General features: G+C 33.8%; 1 protein-coding gene and 1 long non-coding RNA gene across 2 annotated transcripts; one reads left to right on the plus strand and one right to left on the minus strand.

Moving 5' to 3' along the window:
- Window positions 1-1053: 1053 nt before the first annotated feature.
- Window positions 1054-24484, plus strand: LOC143078637 (uncharacterized protein KIAA1958-like). The gene is made up of 3 exons (XM_076253484.1): window positions 1054-1780; window positions 22216-22689; window positions 24450-24484. Exons 1-3 carry the CDS (start codon window positions 1054-1056, stop codon window positions 24482-24484), a joined length of 1236 nt encoding a protein of 411 aa, XP_076109599.1.
- LOC143080040 (uncharacterized) lies at window positions 7735-14769 on the minus strand. Its single transcript, XR_012979600.1, has 3 exons — window positions 13856-14769; window positions 12708-12909; window positions 7735-12412 (listed from the first exon to the last, which is right to left on the minus strand). It is a non-coding gene; the product is annotated as an uncharacterized LOC143080040 (long non-coding RNA).
- Window positions 24485-25443: the final 959 nt, after the last annotated feature.

The following is a 25443-nucleotide window of genomic DNA, read 5'->3' on the forward strand; positions in this document are numbered from 1 at the left end:
CTACGTAATTAAAAGCGCACATATGATCGTTGGTCGTAGTTAATAATCACAATATCAAAATGAACGTGCGTGTACCGTTTTGTATTATTGAATAAAACTTCCTATATAATTATATAAATATAAATATTTTCGAATTAATTTCAAAAATTATTGTTGGGATTTTTTCATAAAATATCTATTGAACATTTTTACTGATATTGAACTGAAAATATTTTACATTTTATTTACCATTATAACTTTGATAACCATTTCAATGAAAAATATGTGTGAACAGACTGAAAGTGTGTATATTATTTTGTAAAGTCATTGTATATCTCTCGATTTGAGGAGAATTGGTTTGAACTTTACCTTGCAGCAATTTAGCCTCAGGTGTACACAGGTGTGAATTCAAGCGTACAGAGCTGTGAATGTTGTCATTTCGAATGAATTAACAGAAAGGGTATAGCGAGTTTAATACACAGATGACAATAGAGCAAAAATAATTTAAGTAATATTTAGAGTATATTTAATTGTGTGTATCTTGATTTAAACTTTCGAGGGGGCGTGCCCCCGAGACTGTTTAAATGAAGATACACACAATTAAATATACTCTTAATGTTTTGTATCACAACCAATCAAAATTCAGACCTTTTGTTTTAGAGACACAAGTCTTATGTAAACAATTCCTGTTTGAAAAATTGCACGAGTTTCTTGACCCACGTGTTTTTACGCCGGCACAAATGATTTAGTATATTAAAAACCATGGATCGGAATACAAGTTACGAAGACCCGTTTAATGATGGCTTAAACATAGTTATGTCTCAAATTCCCGAACCCAAACCACTCATAATGGGGACTCAAAACGTTTTTGGGGCCAGTTCAAGCACATCCCTGACAAATGCATTTGATGACGACCTGGACATAATTCTGTCACAAGTAGCCGATCACATGGAACAAGAGTATGCGTGTACAGAATCCCTATCACATATGACCATTTCTCAATGTGTAGCGGAATATTTGGAACCTGACGATGATTTACCTAACTTTTTCCTGGGTTTTGGCGAGAAAACTAAAATGGTAGAGTCCTGTGAAAAGAGATTTGGGAATCCGGCAAGAAAAGAGGACTTGGACAAGTTAATAAACTCCCAGAAAAACTCAAATACAGAAAAAATTACCAAATGGGCTGTGGAAGCATTCATGAAATGGAGGGAACAAAGAAACAAAGAAAATGAGAATATCCCCCTCTTAAAGCATATGGATGCCGAAACCATGGACAGTTGTCTACAGCGGTTTGTCGTTGAAGTACGGAAACGAGATGGACTTGAATACCCCCCAAAATCACTGTATTATATAATTTGTGGACTTTTGAGACATTTGAGAGACGAGGAAATCCATGACAAGAATTTTCTAAATGAAAATGACATTAGGTTTGCCGTTTTCCGTAAGGTACTAAACGCTAAAATGAAGGAATTAGCCTCCTGGGGACTCGGAAGTACTACGAAACAGGCCGACCCCATTACCAAAGAGGACGAAGAAAAAATTTGGAATTCTGGAGTGTTTGGCTGTGACAATTCCGTGGCGTTACAAAATACAGTTTTCTTTTACAACTGTAAACTGTTTGGAATGCGGGGTTATGATGATCACAAAAAATTGGAGTGTGAACAGTTTTCAATCGGATGTGACGGTTCCGAAAGTAGATTCATCCATTTCACTGGTAGGACTAGTAAAACTTTCAGTGGAAGATTAAACCAGCTTCATGTGAAAAGTAAAGATATTAAACACTTCTGTCCCAAAACTAAAGGTGAGTTTTTGTTTTTTTTTGTTCAGTAACGTTTAGAAGCGGTGAAACAGATTTTTAATACTAAAAGCCTAAAGGTCTGATTGGAGGCTATGTTTAAACTGAAAATCTATTTCTTTACTTGAAAAAACAAAATGTATATATGATATTTGTGTAATACGCATAAGCACTGTATGCGTCTTAGGTGTTTTGGTTCATGTGGACCCTTTGTCTAAAATGACTGATTTTTCACCTAAAAATTTACGGAGTACAAACAAATCTATGCATTTGGAAAATATTTTAAGCATAACATGCCCTAGATAAATACATTTTAAATATTATATTTTTTTGTTTACAGCACTTCTATAACAGAATGCAAAATTAAACAAGTCATTGATTAACTTGCTTGCTATATTTGTTTGGATGTTTATTTACTATTTACTGGAACTTGATTGGACAATAAACATTAAATTCATTTCATGTCAATTCTTATTGTCCAATAAAATCCCAGTATATGTAAAAACTGACTTCAAACTCCGCCTACCTATTGTTTGCAAACAACCAAGCAAACATAGCAAGAAAGTTGATCAATGTTTTGTTTTGCAATTTTTAATTACATTAGATATATATTTCATTATAATACGTTATTCTAATTGGCTACACTGCAATCTCGCGTTATTCCTTAAAGGGAAACTTCGCAAAAAAATCAAAAATTGATATTATGTCCATTCTATATAGAAATGCTCAAATTTATAGATATTAAAGTTTTATTCCGATAGATAAGAGATCACCATCGATTTTAAATTTAGAGTATCAATTCTCTGCGTTCCGCCATTTTGTCGTCTTCCCCGATTAAAAATCACGATATGTCTATAAACCACAAAGGACCAAAACTACAGTAACCGATGTAGTCGTAATTGTGTGTCGATACCTTGTCAATCGTACGGTTGTTTTATCTGACAAACTAACTTGATACGGAAAATGTTTTTATTTTTTTTAAATAACCATAGTCTGTTATTTTTAAACTGTTAATATTGGAATTAGTTAAAAAGTCAAAGTTTAAATCATAAATAAGTGTTCCGTGAAAACTGTTTTCGTAAATCTAATTCGTTTATAATTCTTTAAAGTAATAAATTTTATTCAAATAAATTCGGATCTTCCCTCATCTGATCACCAGCATGACTAAAGGTATTACTCCCAAAGGTATTGTGAGGGGTGTGAGGTGACACGTCCAGGTATTCAAGCGATTTCCTGTCGGGCTTGCAAGTTCATGCATCGTTTCACTTCTGTAGGTATTGATCAGTGTACACGGCCGATAACTTATAACTCTCCATTTTTAACTATCAGGTGTATAATATACATCTCTGTCTTGCGTGTCCGAAAGTGATATAATATACTAGTCATTACTAAACTCATACGCTTGTTTATAAATAAAATTACTGGCGTAAAGAATATTATTTATAAAAATATAAATAATACCAAAAGAAAAAAAAGATTTGATAAAATAAAAATCTATTTACATTTTTTTCCCAAGGTTTAATTTGAGAAAATGTAATATATACTCGTTGTCAATAGTAAAGGACAAATTGGAACATACCAGAAATATTGATTTAAAAAAAATGTACACACTTGTCGACGATTCATTTCTACGCCTGGATAGAAAGTTACGGAGCTATGTCGCAATTTAAAATATATACATGTATACATTGAACATAAGAAAGAAACATACATTTTGTGTAAATTGGGGTAACAGTTTTGTAAATAGACTAGTCCACGTATGCCAACAGTATGTAATCATCGAATTTGATAGACCATTGTATACCAAAAGAAGAAGAAGAAAAAGAAGAAGAAGAAGAGGACCAATTTGATTTAAATACAGGTCAATATAATAACTTGCTTCGGTTCATCGAAGTTATGAACATAGTAAAATCACAAATTTATATATCAGTTAGATCGTTCTCCAATAAAGGAAGAAATTCGACATCATCACAATTGTTCCGACTTTCATGTAAAACATATGCAACTGGACGTACACTAATAAACCCCAAGGGATGTGAATATTTTCTAGGAAAACTTTTGAGTATTAAAGTTTCAAATTGATTTCGGGATTTATTTTCTTTCTTGATATTCAATGACAGCAATTTAAAGAATAAACTGCTTGTCCGCTTTAGGGGTATTCTTGCCAGTTGAACAGACTTATAAATACATTTAAAAATAGGGAAATTAAGATGACATTAAATTCGTTGTCTTTTTTTTTTTAAACATTGTTGGTCAAATAGCTAAAGTATTCTTCGTTGTGAGAATAAGACTATTTTAATATAAGGACGCTCCCGATTATGAATAAATTTGGTTGACGTTTTTCACACTTGAAAAGAATTTCGATTCGTAATTTTTCGATTCCATTCCAAGAGGATCCTTAAATTTCCTGTCAATTTTTTAAAACATCTTTTTTTTTCAAATAGCTGAAGTATTCATGCATGCGTTGTGAGATTTAAAATATTTTGATGAGAACATTAATTCCTAAATAGGTAATTAAAGATCACTTTGGATGGACTAAATTATATAATTGCAATCTGTTTGAAATATTAAAGGTTGGCGATTTTAATTTTAAAAAAATGCAATTTTTAGTTCATACACTCGTGTTAAGAAGGCTATTTTTATTTATAAATTTATTCAATTAAAATAATTCAGTATTTTATCGTTACAAAACTAATCAGAAGTCATAATTCATTTAAAAGTGAGCTTATGCAAACTATATAAAAAAACAGCTATCCAGTTATTGTGCGACCTTATTTCTCCCGTAAATTAATTTTAATTCTTTTTCTTACATTTCTGGGTCTATAACTATAACTGACTCCCGTATATCATTCATACCAAATGTTGTTCACACCTGAAATGCTGAACCGTGACGTCTAGGTGTCACTGAATGAAGATCAAAAGATTAGAATTACATAATGCTAATCTTTTAATTACCTTGAGTTTAACTACGAATTCAACATTCACTAAGTGTCACAAATTAATACACATTTAATTTCCACAGTACAAGCAAGTGAAAATGTTTTCTGGAATGAAGCAAAAAGTTCAGAATACAAACATGTATTTTTTAATACACTATCGATCGTGTCAGTTTCATATGTTTGTTTAAAGTATTTGAAGAAAAAAAATCATAAAAATGTTCTATTGTATTATTTATTTTAATTACTAGAATTCGTATAAAAATCCACACATGAATCCTACAATCTAAATTTAAAAAGTTGCATGGCTATCACTTACTATTCGTTGGTTAATAGCTACACCAAAAGTCGTCGATGCGCTTTAAATAGCGTTATTAGATGGTTAACGAACAAGACTTAAATGAGATTAATTTCACTCCCGGCATGCTCAAAGACTTAAACTACGTCACATAAGTCAGGAAGTTTGATAAAATAAAATTAATAATTCCCAATTTTCTCCTTTATTACTTTTCATATCGAAATAAAACTTGGTGAATATGTTTTTTATGGTATTATGAACATAATAAGATGAAAAGTGAAAAATCGCGAATTATCCCTTTAATGAGGGTTTGGATGGGGTTAAATGATTAAAGAATAATGCCCTTAAAAAATGAAGATTAGAGAAAAAAGGGGTTATTTTTTTGAAGATTACAGAAAAAAGGGGTTATTTTTTTGAAGATTAGAGAAAAAAAGGGTGAAAATTAAATGTTTACAGAATAACAGACCCTCCTTAATCAATTCATTACACAATATAATTTACCATCCATGATGACACAAGGTCCCCCAATAAAGTGCGCAGGTAAATTAAATAAAAGCTATGATAAAAATTGTGTTTTTATGATTCTAACTAAGTATTGAATGCTTCTTTTTGTAACTTCATAGAGTTGTAAAAGCGTTGATCGTGCGCATATTTTTAGAATGAAGCGTTTCCGCGCTTCATACAAAATGTACTTCTGTCAACGCTTTACACCCCAATGAAGTTGCAAAAAGAAGCATTCAATTCTTAATTAGAAACATAAAACTTAACAGGATTTTGCCGTGCACTTTTTTCATTCCGCCAGAAGGTGCCAAAATAAACTGTGTTGGGAAAGAGGTTTGAGATGCACATGTGGCATGTTTGTCTGTACTCAGAGTAAAAATTGAGTAGAACACACAGCAATTTTAGCCAACGGGTCCACATGAACATTAAGGAACACCATTTGTAGGTGGCATTAGTATATCAGCGACTCGATTTAGCATTTAATATTTGCCGCTGAACAAAAGGCAGATATATGTCAATGTATCTGTAAATTCTTAAACTTAATATTAATTATAATGACATTTTCTGAAAAAATTATCGCACTATATTTTTCCCTATTTGCAGTTGGATCCCTTTATCTTAAAACTTGAAAAAAAATCGAAGATGTGGTATGATTGCCAATGAGACAACTCTCCACAATTTACCAAATGACACAGAAGTAAACAACTATAAGTCATCGTACCGCATTCAACTATGAACAAAGCCCATACTGAATAGTCAGCTATAATAGGCACCTTGGCTTGATGACAAATGTCAAACAATTCAAACGAGAAAACTGACGGTCTAATTTATATACAAAAAATGAACGAAAACAAACCGCCCAATAAATTGCGAGTATAAGTTCATTTTAAAAATGGTTTATTGTAAAAAATTGAAAAACAATTCAAAAACTTCTATGAGTAGATACTAATCTTTTTGGATATTTGATGAGGATTTTAATTTTCGTTTCCGCTGTTGGTGTTAAAATAAAAAAAAACCACCAGAATTAAATTTGATACTGTCCACTCAGTTACACCCTTTAACTCATCTTGTTGTGTAAATATCTATTGTCCTGTATTGGCCATGTCTATCAAAAAATCAAAACAACACACTAAGGTTGTTACCTGAGAGGACCATCTCAAAGATGTAACCCCGCCAACTGTGAAATGTTTACATGTAATCTGAGAGGAACTATGTCAAAGATTTAACCCGTCCAACTTTGTGAAATGTTTACACATTCTACAGGATCAGATAAAAAAAAATGCCTATCAAAATTTAAAAAAATAAATTATCTTTCTGAAACACAAAATGCATTTAACTTTTAACTTGTCTAGTGGATGCCAGGCATTAAAACTTTTTTTCAACTAGGCAGGCAAGTCTGTACTCTTGATTTTTTTTTCGAAAGTTCAATGCATTAAAAATAATCTAGGGAACAATCTTATGGAAAGGCTAACTGAAAATGTTCAAGAGTTTGTAAAATAATACACCACAAAGATATGAATTTCCAAAAGCCAGTTATTCAAACACACCTACTCAATTGTTATGACTCGAAAGAAAGATATATTGACCCATAGAATCCATGATATCTCGGCCTATAACAAACTCGGCCTATAACATAATCGGCCTCCCAAAATCGGACTATAACAAAAAGTCAAACTCGGACTACTAGATGAATATAAGTATAATGTTGATTGTTGTTGTTATTGGAAATTAGTTTTCAATTCTTAATTTAAAATGAATTTTTATCTAGAATTAATTAAATAATTTATTTTTGAACATTTTTGAAGGGGATAAAAAAAAATACGTTAACAAGATATATATAAAAAGAAAAGTACAAAAAAACTTCTATTTGAAATTGATATATTGAAAATTTACCACTGATTTGTCATTCCAGTATTATTATTTGTAATAATGTCCCTCTCAGAATAAATTTTTATTATATGCATATCTTAATTGATTATGACATCATGTCAACGCGTGTATCGTTGACACCTTTTTAATCACCATAAGTTAAACAAACAACTGGCACATGTACTGTTGACACCTATCTAATCACCCAAGTCAGGACACAACTACCTGGAAATTGGGAACTAAATATCCAATTAAATGTGTCTTGTCTTGTATTGGCTATAACTGAACTTCAGTTTTTTTTTGTTGTTTTTTTTTTTATTACAAATCTTGTGTTATTATAAGACAATTCAGTGAATTGTAGTTTTTCTGGTTTCTGATCATACTTTGTATTGTGGACTCTTGGTGTGATTTATCTGTACAATGTAATACTATTTAATAAAGAAAACATAGGGTTTACAAATTTTACTTCAGTAGATGTCAACAAACAATTAACATAACAATGATTTCGTCTTTCAATAATATCTAATATTACTTACGAAAAATATAACACATAAAGCACATTTTAAACTCAAAAGCATTTTGTCATCATCTATAAGACTGAAAGCATGCAGATATAAATGGTCATTGTCAAAGCACACTTAAAGCATACATAGCACATTTAAAACTGACACACATAGCACATACAAAACATCCATTAATAAAGAACTACAGATAAGTGAAATTGTTAAGAAGCCATTCACTGTCAATCAAATTTCTCTTTGTTTATATACTAATCATAAACACCAAGGATTAAACTCAATAAAAACACGAACACACGCCAATCATTAAAATATCTTTTGTCAATAAACATAATAAATCACAATAATATTTCAAATAGAAGTTAATTATCCTCATTTAAACATATCAAATTCAACTCATATAACAAATATTTAATACATTTCTATATATAGTCTTTTTTTTCAAAAATATTCATTATAATCTCTTAAATTCGTATATAATTTTAATATATAAAGTTTTTTTATTCGTTGTAATCTCTTAAATTCGTATATAATTTTAATATATAAAGTTTTTTTATTCGTTGTAATCTCTTAAATTCGTATATAATTTTAATATATAAAGTTTGTTTTTTTAAAGTAAAAAAAAAAAACATCTACTAATCGTAGTCCGAGTTTGTTCAATATATTTCTGCATATAAATAATGGTAGGCAGAGTTTGTTATAGTCCGAGTTTGTTATAGTCCGATTTTTAGTCCGAGTTACCCAGCAGCGGACCCATATATGTGTTTTAGTATTGTGAGTTTAAAATGTTGTGTATCATCCTGTAGCCTATAAAGCTGTATTAAATGTACTAGTGCTTTTCTATACGTTGTTTTCCTTTTCAAAGCAATTTATGTGTTCTTTTCCCCCATTACATTTTTGTTCTTCAAGTTATTCAGCATACAATTTCTCAGCCTGGTAAAAAGTGATATTGACCCGGTTATAATAATATTGGACTGGTAAATTGCATAGCCTATAGGTTACTGGTATCATTATACGTGATGCTTTTCATATCGGCAAGATATGCGTGTTGGGAATATGACTAGGGCAATATGAAAAACACCACGTAATAGGCGGATTGATAATTTCAGATAAGGGAGTTCAGTTACCGCTCCCCCTTTTGGGCCCCTCTAAATCCACCTTTGATTCCTGGACGACTATAGTAAATACTTTGTTTTATGGTCCGCTAAAGTCAAAATAACAACTAACACATATTATGATGATGCAGGCCACAGATGTGACAGTTTATGTTTCAAAATCAATCATATCAAAAGATACATGTATAAAATTTGCATACACAATACTATCATTACAGTCTGAACCAATGAGCATATCATGTAATAAATGAAAAGACAAATGTCATCAATTATTGAAATTGAATTTTTTGAAAAGTCAATCAATTTAGAGTTATCTCCCCTTGACTATAAAATTTGTTAATAATAGTGTAACATTTCAACCTTTGGGAGCAGATACCGCCATGACGTATGAAGCTCTTATAGAGCTGAAAACGCTGCCCCAAAGTAAACCTGCATCATCCATCATCCATCATCCTACTTATTCAAATGATAAAACTTACGATTCTATATACAGACATTGAGTCCCACGAATGTCCTTATCCTAAAAAATCTACTTGATACAAATCAAAAATACTAAAAAAGAACAATTTACAGACATTGTGTCCTATCGATGTACCTACTTGATACAAATCAAAATATACTAAAAAGACACAATTTACAGACACTGTGTCCTATCAACATATCTACTTGATACAAACTAAATTATCCTAAAAAGACACAATTTACAGACACTGTGTCCTATCAATGTATCTACTTGATACAAACTAAATATACTAAAAAGACACAATTTACAGACACTGTGTCCTATCAATATATACTAAAAAGACACAATTTACAGACACTGTGTCCTATCAACGTATACTAAAAAGACACAATTTACAGACACTGTCCTATCAACGTATACTAAAAAGACAAATTTACAGACACTGTGTCCTAACAACGTATACTAAAAAGACACAATTTACAGACACTGTGTCCTAACAACGTATACTAAAAAGACACAATTTACAGACACTGTGTCCTATCAACGTATACTAAAAAGACACAATTTACAGACACTGTGTCCTATCAACATATCTACTTGATACAAACTAAATTATCCTAAAAAGACACAATTTACAGACACTGTGTCCTATCAATGTATCTACTTGATACAAACTAAATATACTAAAAAGACACAACTTACAGACACTGTGTCCTATCAATGTATCTACTTGATACAAACTAAATTATCCTAAAAAGACACAATTTACAGACACTGTGTCCTATCAACATATCTACTTGATACAAACTAAATATACTAAAAAGACACAATTTACAGACACTGTGTCCTATCAACATATCTACTTGATACAAACTGAATTTCCCTAAAAAGACACAATTTACCGACACTGTGTCCTATCAACTACTCAACATATCTACTGATACAACTAAATTATCCTAGAAAGACACAATTTACAGACACTGTGTCCTATCAATATATCTACTTGATACAAACTAAATTATCCTAAAAAGACACAATTTACAGACATTGTGTCCTATTAACGTATCTACTCAATACAAAACAAAAATATACTAAAAATACACAATTAACAGACACTGTGTCCTATCAATGAGTCTTCTTGACACAAGTCAAAAAATATTAAAAAGACACAATTTACAGACAGTGTATCCTAACAGCATGAACATTGTATTTCCTTAATACAAACCAACATAATTATGATAAATAAAAAAAAAATTGTTTCACAAATAACTGTATTTCCTTATATATTCTTATAATTTTACTGTCTCATATAACTAAATGCAAATGTGAAATTTTAAGATAACAGTCCTGGCAAGCTGGCTTCTGTCAACTTCCTCTGAGTAATAGTTGGTCATCTCAATGGTAAATGCATGAATTCCTGGTTTTAGGTTGTCCTTGTATCAGCTTAAATAAGCGTCATAATTCACCTTTCCCATTTGTCCACTGTTTCCATATTATATGAACTGTTATTCTTTATGCGATATGTAATGAGCTGTGACCCACAAGCCCTGTACAAAATATAAAATAATAAACGGCAGTAATTCATTCTCAAAAATATGTCATTACATGATCAGTTGTGAGACAAATAAACATGACTGAAGGTTAGAAAATTGTAGTTTTTGTTGTTGACTGTCATCTCACTCATTCTTAAAAGAGCATGTTATGCTAGGGTGAACATTGCTTTGAATAGAAGTTGATCATTCCTATTACATATTGTCTGTTTCAATGCATCTATAAATTGATTCAAAATTGTACTAGTGATTGGGAGTCTCATATCTTGATTTCTTCCCTAGTGCACTGATTTCAGTACCTTATTGATAATAAATGAAACAGTTGGATCAGGCCAATTATTAATTACTGTTTTGTGTGAACTTAAAAGGGAGCTGAACAGGTTTTTTGCATGTTGAAAATGAGTGGTTGAAACCGCAGTTGAAACATCTGTGTTGAAACTTGCATTTATCGCCAAAATTACATCCTAAACCCTTATGAAAAGAAAAACATACTCCACTTGGCCAGCGAGTATTTCCACTTTTGTTATTGTCATTCCCAGTTATAACCTTTCCTTGTAATTTTGCTCTTAAATATAGTTCTAGGTGTGTACTCCCCCATTGCGCTTCTCCTCTTTCTATTAATTTCCTAAATTCAATATCATAAAATTGCCAGTCCCCCCCCCCCCCTTCTCGTGACATTTCCATGATTATTTCCATATGGTGGGGAATTACAGACCCTAATTCAGGGGTTTTAGTGCAAATTATTGATGTAAATTTATTCCAGGCTGATAGCCATTGGTTTAGAGTTAATGTTTTCTTGTTTCGTTCTTCTGTAATGGACAATTCGGGGTTGTTCGCCCCATGAACCAGTTGTAATCTGTATTTTGTCTCATCATTTTCCAATAGGGAATTGAAGTTAATATACTGTCTGGCCCAGATCCGTTGTTTTATTTTATCTGTAACGTTTCCCCTTGGTTTGAGTGAGTAACTAACAAAGGCTGATTGTCCCCAAACAATTTGTTTATCAACATTTGGTTGTACAGCCAGAACCTCTGGGCTGACAACTACATTGTTACTGTCATTGTTTTGCTCTCCATTACCTTGGATGTTTCTGTTCAGATTGTCCACATGACTTTGGACCTCAGTCGCCTGAACATCTGAATTGCCATTATTTTTTGAAAATTTCCTCCATCCTCCTTTCCATACGGCTAGCTACCCTTTCTGTTACCCTATTGGTCAACTCCTCCATGACATCTGGTGATATAACTGTTGCATTATTTGGGGGGATTGAAGGTCCGCTTGGTATAGCGGTTGAAGTTTTCTTCCTCTGGGCGGCAGTCTTCATTTTCTTAATGGCACCTGCCACTCCATACGAGGAATGTCTTTTTGGAGGCATTGTCTGGAATATACTAATGTAAACTTAATACAATACTTTCAATCATAATTAATATTATATTTAGGACTATATGTTTTATTGAATTTGTCTATTTATTTTTCTTTGTATTTCAGCTTGATTATTCATGTTATTGTTATAAACCTGTTTGAATAATTAAATAAATCTGGACGATACTCATCCGTGTAATTGTTTGTTTGTATTCCATCATGCAAGTTTCTGCTTTGTGTTGTTATCTTGTATTAATTGATGGTTAGTGACACTTGAACTATAGTATTTGCTACTAGAACTTATATAGTAAGTAAGGTTACCTTGAGTTATCCAAGTATTTATGTGGCAAATGGCAGATACGACTTGAGGATTAGACGTCTGTCTTCATCAAGCTCTCTGGTTATTCTGCAATGTTGGTTAGTACTCACCACCGGAAGTTGACAGTAACACTATAGGTAAATGTCCGGGTTCGGTGATAATCAGATCCGGACAAGTCAATTACAACATTCTTCCCCCTTCTCTCTGAAAAGATTGTTGGTATAATGTAAATTTATAAAAAGAATGATTAATGATAGTTCTAGTTCTCTATCCTGAAGTCCTCTTTGTCCCGCTATGTTTTCCTTAAACTGTGAATGAGGTTACTGTCATTTAATCATGTCAGAAACTGTCCCACGGATATCATGATATTTCCATTGATTTACTTAAAACTTGAGGTGTTACTGTCATTTAACCATGTCAGTAATAACCCCCCCTTTGTCCTAATATTTCCAGTAGTCCTTTGAAACGAAAGTCATTCAACAGAACGGCACAATATTTACAGTTACACATCAAATACACATAATTCACATAACAGTTTTACAACACAGTACAATTGTTACATTTCCACATGATACACACACGCATATAGTTATTTACAGTTAAAAATATATACACACAAAGGTACGCTATTCAAACTTGAATAGCTGCTGAGCATTTCGGGTGGTGATGTCAGCAATTTCCCTTCCTGGAATATTAAACATGATGGACAATTTCTGTATAATGGATCTTATCAATACCGGAGAACTGTCCTCATAGTTCTTAGGGTGAAGGTATGGTGCATCACTCTCCAGGATGATGTCCTCTAGACTCATCTCGCAAACCTGTGAGCGGAGTTGTGGATATGTATCCTCCATTAATAGTAATGGAGAAATACCAAATTTGGTGTTCGGAAAGCACCGCTTTATATTTTCGTATGTTCTTTTATCTTGCGAGAAACAGTGCCAGTGGACTCCATGATCCCTGTCAAGTATCTCCGACATAATATCCAAGCACCTGTCAGTTATGTTTTTACCTCGACAGTGAATCACGACGGGCAACTTGCAATCTCTGGCCAACTCTAATTGTACTCGTAGTACCTTAACTTGCTCTCTCAAATCTTTCCCCCCCTGACTCACGTCCAATCCACATTCCCCTATAGCTATAAAATTACCTGGGATTCTTCTCTTCAATTCATTATAGTGCCGACCCACCTGGTTCCCTGCTACCTTTGGATGGATTCCAATAGTATGAAGAATTCTCTTATCCTCTTTTAACAAATCCTCATCTAGGCAAGCTGTCCACCGACTTGGAAAAACAAAATTAGATATTAGTTTTCTAATCTGAAATTTCTCATTATCTTGTTCTTCTTAAATGTATGATGGCAAGCCAGATAATCTGGCTTGTAGGAAGAATTTGTCCCAATGAAAATGAGTGTCAATGACTGTATGTATTGGATGTGAGGTAATTTTGCATAGAGACAATTTACAATTGTATGAAAGTAAGTTTTCAGAATCCTCAGATGATTTAATCAATAAAGCTAAAACCTTCCAATGTAAAATAGAATGGATGTAAGTTGGTGGAAAAACCGTGTAAGCTGATGAAGAGTGAAAATGATTTATCCTGTTGAAATTTAGCAAAAACGGTAGGTCTGTTTGATGAAAGGATGCTTTGTCACACTGTTCTAACGTTGACATCTCTCTGGCGAACGTTACCAATTTATCTAATGTGGAAACCTTGAACTGGCAACAAAGTTCTATGAGCAAGTCATTCATCAATTCCACCCAGTCAACCAATAACTCCTCTTTGTATCCATGTGTTTGCTCTGAATTATGATAGTCGTTGCAATGTATGGTTAGTGCACCCTGTTGGCCAAATTGAAGTTGGCAGGTCCAACATGCCAACAGAGGTGCAATATACCAGGGGACATGAGCCCGGAGCACATGTCTTCTTACATTTACAAACCTCCCAGTACATATACAGCATGGCCTTGACCTTTTTTTATTATTGCTGCTACCTTTAATTCTTTGTTCTTTCAGCAAACCCACTTCCTCTACTTCTGGCTCATAGTCTAGCTCTTCCTCTTCCATTCTTTAAAAATAAGATAAAGAAAAAACAAATTAAACATATATAACGTATATACACTATCTATACACAAACTACATCACTATTAGTCCATTATAAAATCTTTAAAGTGGGTAGGGGCCTTTCTGTCCCTCCCTCTGTTCCTCTCCTGCTTCCACAGTATCAGCTACATTATAGATTATTGTCTGATCCCCAAAATTATCATCAAGGTTCATTAGGGATTCCCAATCCTGTAGTGTAAAATGTTCGGCTTCTTGTGAGCTCCTTTTATTAGTCAGAAAATCTGACTGCCCAATTACCGGTATTGCTTCCAACAGTCAGAGAGTCTGAATGTGCAAGGCTACTGTCCATCATGTTCCCCGACATTTGCTCATTGTTACTGAAAAGCCAATCTAGCCCTAAGTCACACTGTTCTTCTTTGTCAGTTAAATCCTCCAACATTTTCCTCTCCACATTTTCTAGTATTCTTTTCTTGAGCCTTTGTGTCCAGATAGGTAAATCACGAATTTGACTGAGTTTTAGCCTATCACGATGAACAACTTCAGACGTCTTTTTGTTCCTAATTTTGTATAGGACCGGTGATTTAACCTCAGCTACCACAAAGGGCCCTTTCCATGGTGCCTTTAGTTTTGGACACACCCCAACTTTCCTGGCTGAATCTATCTTAAAAACAGTATCTCCTACCTTATATACCTTACAATTGACATTCAGGTCATATTCTTTTTTTTTGCCTCCACTGAGCCATTTTAATGTTTTCCCTGGCAAGGACATGTACCTCTGTCAGCGTCTCTCTAAGAATCTTTATATAATCTGTTAATTCTTTTTGTTCCCTAGTCCTGTTAGGTGCATCAAGACCCAAAACTAGGTCAATAGGTTGAATATTTTTCTTGCCAAAAACCATGAAATTTGGTGTGAACCCAGTTTGTCTGTTTTCTGTAGCTCTAATGGCACCAGTAAGTTGCTGTAGGTGAACATCCCAGCTATCTTGTCGTTTCTTAGTGAAGCACCTTATCATCTGCGCAAGAGTGCGATTATAACGTTCAACTTGACCGTTTGAAGCTGGATGATAAGCTGTAGTCCTTGTTTTCGTTATCTCTAGGAGTTCACAGAGCTGTCGTATCACGTTACCATCAACGTTTTTCCCCTGATCTGTATGAATCTCCAAGGGACATCCATATCTTGATATTGTACTGTCCATAAAAGATTTGGCAATTGTTTCTGCATGTTGGTTTGGTAAAGCACAACACTCAATCCCTTTGGTAAATTGATCAAGGATCACGAGTATATATTTGTTACCCATTTTAGTTACAGGTAGAGGGCCTAAAATGTCCATGTGTATCCTTTCAAAAGGGACCCCAGAGTGATATTGCCCCAAATCTGCTCTTGCCTTCCTGCATGCCTTCTTCTGTCTATTGCAAACATGACATGAACTTACATAGATTTTGCAATCTGATGACATTTTATACCAATATGCAGTCTTCCTTAGTTTTGATAGTGTCTTGTCCTGCCCTAGATGTCCAGAAGATCTTAGATCATGACAGCACCTGAGCAATTCATCTTTCAGACTGTCTGGGGTCACAAAAAGAATCCTAGAACCAACAGGGTCCTCCCAGATATAAGACAGTATACTGTCTTGATATCTAAGTTGTGACTTACATTGCCAAAGATGTTTAACTCCTGGACTCTGCATCTGTAGTTCCTGCTTAGAGGGAGTATAATTCAGTGTTAACCATGCAATAATAGTACTTAGGTGTTTATCCTGATTTTGCAATTGCCTCAAGTCATCATTTGAATAACTGGTAGGCATTCCCATTATACTAATATTATTGTCTGATGTTACATTCCTTATTGACCTAATGGTTAATCCTATAATGCCGACTGGTGAATTACAGCTGACAGATCTCGCTGTCAAAGGTACCACAAAGTCAACATCTTCTTCAAATATTTGCCACTGGTTCCTTGCTCGAGTGCAGTACTTACATCCTCCACAAGGAAGCAAATTAAGTGGTATCTCTGAGCTGTAGTGTGAGCAAAGGTCTTGGTGATTGGGTATCCTGCAAAGCCCATCTGCATTTGAATGTTTCTTACCTGGTCTGTGTTGAATGATCAGGTTATACTGTGATAACTCTTCTAGCCAGCGAGCTAACTGTCCCTCTATGTTTTTGAAGTTCATGAGCCACTTCAAACTGTTATGGTCTGTGCGTATAGTGAACTGGTTACCAAGTAGATAATGACGATATTGTCTGGTAAAGGCTACTATTGCTAGAAGTTCCTTCCTTGTAGTGCAATATTTTCTCTCGGCTGGTGTCAATACCCTACTTGCATAGCTTACCGTAACACACTTGCCATTTTGAACTTGACTCAATTCCGCTACAATAGTATTTTCAGAGGCATCAGTATCCAAAATGAATGGAAAGTTAGGATCAGGATATCCCAATACAGGTGGTGTAGTTAAGGCCTTCTTAATGCTATTAAAGGCATCTTGATGTTCTGATTCCCATTTAAACTCTTTTCCCCCTGTAAGGACATGTAGAGGTGCGGCCAGAGTAGCATAATGAGACACATGCTCCCTGTGGTAATTAGCAAATCCCAAAAATGATTCTAGTTCTTTCTTACTTCTTGGAACTGGCCATTTCTGTACAGTATCAATGTTTTTACGATCTATTGAGATTCCATCCTTGTTAACAATCTTACCTAAAAAATTTACCTCTTTTTGGAACAGATTACACTTTGATGGTTTCAACTAGAGATTATACTGCTGGAATCTCTCTAATACATGTCCCAGCTTCTGTAGATGATCTTCAAAACTATAACCCAAAATGTTGACATCATCCAGATATGCCAAACACTCCTCCCAAGTTAAACCCTGCAAAACTAACTGAACAACTCTACTAAAAGTAGCTGGAGAGTTACAGAGACCAAATGGCAGTCTGACGTGCTCGAAAAAACCATATTTAGTCACAAAAGTGGTCTTATAGCGGTCTCTCTCGTCTATTTCCAACTGCCAATATCCTGCAGCCATATCCACCGTACTCATGTATTGGCTTCCACGCAAAGTATCTAGACAGGTTTCTATTTTCGCTATAGGAAATAATTTTTTTGTTGTAGCCTTGTTGAGCCCTCTATAGTCTAGACAGTACCTGATAGAGCCATCCTTTTTCCGTACTAGGACAGGACATGCTGCCTAATCTGATATTGATGGCTGAATAACCCCTTTATCCAACATATCCTGTAAATGTTTTTGTTCCTCACCTTCAAACTTTAATGGAGTCCGCCTCAGACGATGTTTCACTGGAGTAACATCTCCTGTGTGGATACGGTGTTTAATTTCCCCTTTAAATAGGCCCAAATCCATATCCCCTTTCGCAAACACGTCCTGAAATTGAATCAATAATTCTGCTATGTCCTTACTTTCTGACAGTGTCATACCTTTAATGGTCCTTGAATACAGATCTTGTATATGTTTTGGAATAAGTTCATTCATATCTTTAATTGAAAGAGCTTGTCTGACAGAGACCCTGTCAGACATGTTTTTATCAAGATTTTGTGAACTTACTTGAGAGAGGTTATTATCAGCTTTAATGGATAAAATTGTATGTGCTGGTGGAACCATATTTGAGTTTTTGTTTGTCTCTGTTGTCAGGCTATCAGATATTCTGTCAGCCTCTGCAGCTTGATGTGTTACAAAATATGGCTCGAAATTATTTAATGACTTGTCAGAAAACCTGTCAAGTTCATTTACATCTGCCAAAGGTATAGTGCATTCTATTTCTGTGCCAATTCCAAATTTCAACCCTCCTTTCAAAGTGACAAACTTATTGGAGCCATTACGTACTACGGTTGAGACCTCCTGACCTATTTTCAGCACAACATTTGGTGTTAATAAACCTTTTAGTTCATAGTTCGGCTGTATAATAATATCAGAATTAGGTGTCATATCAATCTCAATTTTTAATACCTTCATTGACTGAGGGGGAACAACTGTTTTCCTCCCTACTGTTACTCTGTAAACATGTAAAATTTTACCCTCCTTATTACCTAAACAGATGGCGGGTATAAGATCTTGATTTATCTGTACGGTATAATTGCCTAGATCAATTATAGCCTTGAAATGTTCCAAAAAATCAATACCTAATATTACCTTATCTGTGATCTCTGCAGCCACAAACCTCCATTTGACTTTGAGTTTACCAACTGTCACGTCCAGGTCATCTGTGTATCTGGCTTCCATTTCAGAACCTTTTCCAGCCCCTTTCAATATTATGTGCTGCTTCATCTTTACTTTTGGCCCCAACTGTTTAAGAAGTGATGTACTGATCACGGAAACTTGAGCTGCACTATCTACAACAGCTAAAACTTTTTGCCCATTAAGAATTAAGTTTATGTACAATGTTTTTGAATCTGAATTATGTTTATACAGAAATAGTTCCTGAATTTTCGCTGTATTGCCAATATCCTCTTTTTTTTTATACATCTGTACATATTTGGCCACCATGCCCCGAGCTGATCAAGAATTGGCCGTCTTTCTTGATCCCTGGTAGTTTAAAGTGTTGCTACTTGGTGATGGAGATCTACTTCGCATGGGCGACCCATTTCGATACATTATCCTGCTTGGACAATCCCGGGCATAATGTCCTTCTTTTCCGCACTGAAAACAGCCTGTTCCCCTATATGGGCTTGTTGGCCTTTCTGGTGTAGGAGATCTATATGTACTTCTTGACCTCTGGTTTTGACCCTGATTTTGGTTAATTATATTGAGAATCTTTTTCACAATAATTTTTGTCTCTGCAAGATCATCTTCTGTTTTCTTAAGTCTTTTCTCAATACTAGCACTTACCCCTCTTTTATCATCATCTTTCTCCACAACCCTTACAGCAAATTTTTCTTCTTCCTGTTCTTGGACATCTTCTGTATCTGAAAATGTAACTCTTTTCACTTCAGACTTCTTACCGCCCATAATAACTTTTTGGTTAGCTGCTGCACTACGTACAAATTGGACTGCTTGATCTAATGATTCTGGGTTCTTGTCCATGGCAACTAAAGCAGCTCTTTTATCTAGACAACCTCTCAAAAATGCATCAGTAGCCAGCGTCTCAGCAAACTTCTCTGGAGTATAAGGATACCCATCAACCGCCAACTCCTGTGCCCTCTCTGCAAAATCTCTCAAATTCTCTTCATTTTCTTGCCTCAAATCCTGTAATAATCTACGTAAAATATGGGGTAATTCCTTTTTACCAAATTTCTCATTAAATTTCTGACAAAACAGTTGATAATTTGCCTGTAATGATTTAACCCTGTTACTGTAGTACTTCAGAGCCCTATCTCTTAAAAGTTCTATTAATTTGAACAATCTTTGCTCATCAGTCCATTTATATCTATCAGCTATGGTAGAAAACTGTAAAAAAGTATGGTCGCCAGTCACTTTTGCCATCAAAAATAGCCAGCTTTGGAGCAGATGGACCATATTTGTCGGGAGTTGAAGGGGGTTTATAATTTACTCCTGATTTAGATTCCCTGTCAGTTATTACCTTTTGAATTCTAGCAAGAGACTCTTGCTGTTCTATTTGAGATTGCATTTTCTCTGTTTTTTCATGATACCGGTCTTATTCCTATCTTTAGTTTCTAACATTTCTCTAAAATGATTTAATTCTTGTTTTACCTTTTGTAAGTATTCATCTCGCTCTTGCTCATACTGCTACCGTTGTTGTTCCAATATGGCCAGGTTCTTCTCTCTCATCTGGTCAGCCTATAACTGAAAACTAACAACCATGTCAGAACGGTCCTTTTCAATACTAGATATTTTATCCCTTAGTAATGCTACCTTTGACGCAAGATCTTCCCCCGATGGCTTAACTTCTTTAAAAGTTATTAGATTGTCTTTTAATAAAGATGCCCAAAGAGTACTAGAAATTTCTGTAATATCAAAGATGTTATCTTCAGTAAGTGTACCTTTTTCTTCTCTTGCCCTTAGTATGGCATTTGCTTTAGCCTCCCCAATGCCTTTTAACGACTTCAGTTGTAAAAATGTAGCTGTGTTAATATTCACTGGTTCTGTCATTATTGAATAAATCTATTTCTTATAAAATGAAATAAATATAAGACACAATGTCTTGCTATATAATTAATCAGTAACACTGACTAAATTGTTAACAGGCTAAGTTTCAGTAACACTGACACTTGCCTGTATCTCTCTGTCATTGACAATGACAAAGAAAAATGTATCAATCAAACTTCAGTTTCTAAAATGATTAAATAATTGTCCAATAAATAATCAGTGAAACTGACAAAGGATTATTGACAACTGTTTTAAACACTTAGAAAATTATCCGTATATTTCGTCAATTTCGAATCTTTTATTGTTTCAAAATTCAAAAAGAAAAATTTTGCCGCTACAAAATCATTTCCGGTATTCTCCAGGTGAGTTGAAACAAACTTCTGACACCAATATAGTATTTGCTACTAGAACTTATATAGTAAGTAAGGTTACCTTGAGTTATCCAAGTATTTATGTGGCAAATGGCAGATACGACTTGAGGATTAGACGTCTGTCTTCATCAAGCTCTCTGGTTATTCTGCAATGTTGGTTAGTACTCACCACCGGAAGTTGACAGTAACACTATAGGTAAATGTCCGGGTTCGGTGATAATCAGATCCGGACAAGTCAATTACAACAGAACCATGATTATGCATCATTGTCATTTTTTTGCGATTATCCACCGGAAGTTTACAACATATTACAAAATTTTCGAGTGCGGTTCAGATACGTGTAAATTTCCGTTCTCTAATTTAATCTCTTTGCAGGCATTTGATAACTGCTCCTCGTATTGACTTGTATAAATGGTATTGACCTTTCGTATTCAGATGTACTCCATCGGAAATAAATTTATCTTTGCATGAATATTTATGTGTCGTGTCATGATCCCGAAAGATAAATTTCGATGATTTTTCAACCTCGTTTTTTTTTATCATTTTATTTATTTATTGTGCTTTTCCGAAATACATATTCTTGTATGCACCATCTCTGACACTTGTATTTTCTCGGTTGTATCCATCTTTCTTAAATCTGAAATTAAATATTTTATAAAAATTGAATGTCACCAAATTTCTGTGTGTTCTTCCTTTGGCAGCTATTTGGAAAAGAGGCTGGATATTAAAACGTGTGCTTGAAGTAGCGCCCCCTTATCAATTGCAAAACTCCAATGAGTTTCAAGTTAGATAATCACATATGTACCATCCGTAACTGTTTTCTACATATTTCTAAAATTTACAAAACATGATAACACAAGACTGAATACAATTAAAATTTAGTCTTTCATTGTACCATAAAGTCACCTATGCTGCACATAAGTGTATTTAAAAAAAAATGCATGTTTAATGTGCAAGAAGGTTTTATAAACCTATTTGATTGTGCATGCTATACTTTATTAACTTTAATTGCTTGCTTTGCAGATAGATGTTGCATCGCTGAGTATTATGAAAAATATTTAGCTGCTCTTGGCAACCGTGGCCCGTTTTATCGAAGGCCCCTAGCCGGATCTTCAATTCGTTATGGGGAACAAGCTGTCGGCATAAGTAAGCTGAAAGGATTCATGAGAGAAATAACTTCAAAAGCTGGCCTACAGGGGAATTTCACAAACCACTCGGGCAAAAGAAGTTGCGCAACTCAGTTATACACCGCTGGTATCCCGGAACAGGAGATGATGTCCCGAACGGGACATAGGACCGAGACGGCTGTTCGAAAATACAAAAGGTCTTCTAATGAAATTCTCCCTGAAGTTTCAGATGTGTTGAATCCGCCTATGAAAAGGGAAAAACCGGGAAATGCTCTACTGGAAAATGACATGGAAGTTGATTCCCCAAATAAATCAACAGAATTACTCCCCAGGAGTCCTTTTCCAAAGCCAATGCAAGATATATCTACATGTAACTTGCCCGACCAGAAACCGTCAGTGTTCAACAATTGCACTTTTAATTTTTTAATCTTTTCATCAGACTGAGTCTTTTTGCAATTGTGACTTGATTGATATTATTCGTTTGAACATGTACGTGGAAAGGAATTCCAATTCTAAAAAGACAATTTTTGCACTTGTTTGTTTGGGGGATTACTATTTGTGGTATATATGTAATAAAATTGTAGTTTGAAATAATTTACCTTTTTTGTTACAACTTAAGGAAAAGGGGGAGGTTATATCATATTTCCCAACGAATTATAATTTAGTAGATTTCTTAGATTCTCGGTAATAATTCATCACTAATATTTTTTTACTTTAAATATTAGAAGATGTGGTATGAGTGCCAATGAGACAACTCTCCACCCAAGTCACAATTTATAAATATATAGGTCAAGGTGTGGTCATTAATACATAAAAATGTATATAATAGACAAAAGGAAAAGCAAGCATCAGTCTAAGAAACGTAAGTGAATTTGTGTGCTCGGGTGCTAAAAGATTGACGCATTTTCATTCATGTGACCTTAATACTGCTAACAATAAACCGTGCATTAACAGTACTCCAGTTAGAGCACGGTATAGATAGATCACAGTTGCACTATAATATCATAAGCTCCGCCTCACCGACGTTTATCCTCAAATAATGAACGTTTATCATCAAAAGAAAATACATCTTGTTGTGATACAATATATATTGTCCTTCCAATTTCAAAAAGGTTTCAAAAGAATTGGTGAAACAGGTTGTGTTGTTTACGCAGTAGATATATATACAAAAGTACTGACAATAATTACACTTAAAGATTTTTGATTGTATCACAATTTGAAAAATAGTTTTATGTATATTTTTTTTAATATGTTATACAAAATTATCAGCAAATTTAATAAAGTAGCATGAGTTGGTACAGGTTACTATGATTGTATCTTCTAGTAGGTTATAGGCTATCTATATTAAAATGCTACTATTTTTCCATCCGTCAATAACAATTTAAACATACATCTCTAGTACCGTCTCATATATTTGAAATTATCATTATTTATTGTAAACCACTATAATAAAATTGTTTCCCCAAGATTGCATCTCCTTGTGTTGGATACGTAACACATGTTTTAATTGTGTTATATACAATTATATTTCAAATAACTTACATTGTACACCGACGCATGTTGAATTAAAATTTTGTATTGCTTCGGTTTTGTACAATTGTACGAATTTACACAGTCATGTAGAAAAAGCCATACTGAAAAATTCTAATAAGTCTTAGTTTGATAATACTTTAAAAAAAATGAAAATTCAAACTGTTTCTCAAAATTGAAGACTTAATGTTATTAATCTTTAAAATCTGTATGAAATGGATACTTGTGATTCGTTCATTATGTATTGAAAAACAGACATTACTGTCTGTCATTTTGGTCTCTTGTGGACAGTTGTCTCATTGGCAATCATACCACATCTTCTTTTTTTATATATTTGTTGGTATTTTTACTCTTAAAATAATCAAAACGAGGAAACATGATTTGAAAAAAATTGAATATGGTGCTGATTATGACGTTTGAAGCAGGGAAAAAATCACTTAATAAAAGTAAATTCAGAAGTAATCATGTTCTTAAGAACATTCATTCTGTATTCAAATGGTTCTGATCTTACAATGCATGCTTTTAAAAACCCGCTTGGTCTTATGCGTTTTTGTTGTCTTTCATTTTTGCTAAGATAAATACAAGCTTTTTTCATTGTAGGTTTCCCACGGCGATATAGACAAAGGGAAAATTGAGATTCGGACGAAGCATCGGAAAAACAATTGCATTGTTGTTATTCAATGTTAGATTGTGATCGTCCTGAATATGTTTTTAAAATATCACTAGACTGCGTTTAAATCAACTAGATAAAAAAAGATTGTGTTTTATGGAAATAAAAAGACAAAGTCCTATATTATATAATATATGTTGAGTTGATATGACGCTAGAAAAAAGTAGAATGACAAAAATACAGTACTCCAACTTCCAAGGAAAATTTAAAACGGAAAGTCCGTAATCAAATGACAAAATAAAAAACTCAATCACATCAGACAATTAGATATCAACTGGCATATTCATAAATTGTTTCAGGCATTTTCTTGTGTAGAAAATTTAGGATTAAACCTGGTTTTATAGCTAGCTAAACCTCTCAGTTGTATAACAGTCGCATAAAAAGACATTATATTGACAACGATTTGTGATCAAAACAAACAGACATAATAGGTAAAAATGTCAAAAATATGGAACCAGTAGTCAATATTGTGTATAATCTTAATCACATTGTATAATCAAAATAAAAACAAACAAATGTGTGAACAAAAAAAAGGCATACAGACAAAGCACATAAGCAAAAACGAAAGACAAGAATAAAAAAAAAAATACCAGGGCACAATAACTTAAACTTCTATTTCTTGTTTTATTATTACTGCATTTTTTTTAGCTAACTTGTAGTTTCTCTTTAAAGTGTTATCATACTTTTTTTCTCAAAAACAATTGCAAATACTACAAACTTGATCTCTTTGATGTTTTGACGAAAAGAAGAACGCTATTAATTGCATATGAAAATGATCTGGTAAAATGTAAATAACAAAAATACCGAACTCCGTGGAGTATTCAAACGGAAAGGACGTCATGAAATGGCTAAATCAAAAGCTCAATCACACCAAACAAATGGATAACAACTGTCATATTCCTGACTCGGTACGGACATTTTCTT

The sequence above is a fragment of the Mytilus galloprovincialis genome, chromosome 6 (assembly GCF_965363235.1).
Source record: "Mytilus galloprovincialis chromosome 6, xbMytGall1.hap1.1, whole genome shotgun sequence".
NCBI lineage: Eukaryota > Metazoa > Mollusca > Bivalvia > Mytilida > Mytilidae > Mytilus > Mytilus galloprovincialis.

Excerpts from the sequence above, each read along its gene's own strand:
- LOC143078637 (XM_076253484.1), top strand. The coding sequence starts at position 1,054 with ATGGTAGAGTCCTGTGAAAAGAGATTTGGGAATCCGGCAAGAAAAGAG. Across the intron at positions 1,781-22,215 it reads CTTCTGTCCCAAAACTAAAG|ATAGATGTTGCATCGCTGAG; the intron begins GTGAGTTTTTGT and ends CTTGCTTTGCAG. Across the intron at positions 22,690-24,449 it reads AATGCAAGATATATCTACAT|GTTTCCCACGGCGATATAGA; the intron begins GTAACTTGCCCG and ends TTTTCATTGTAG.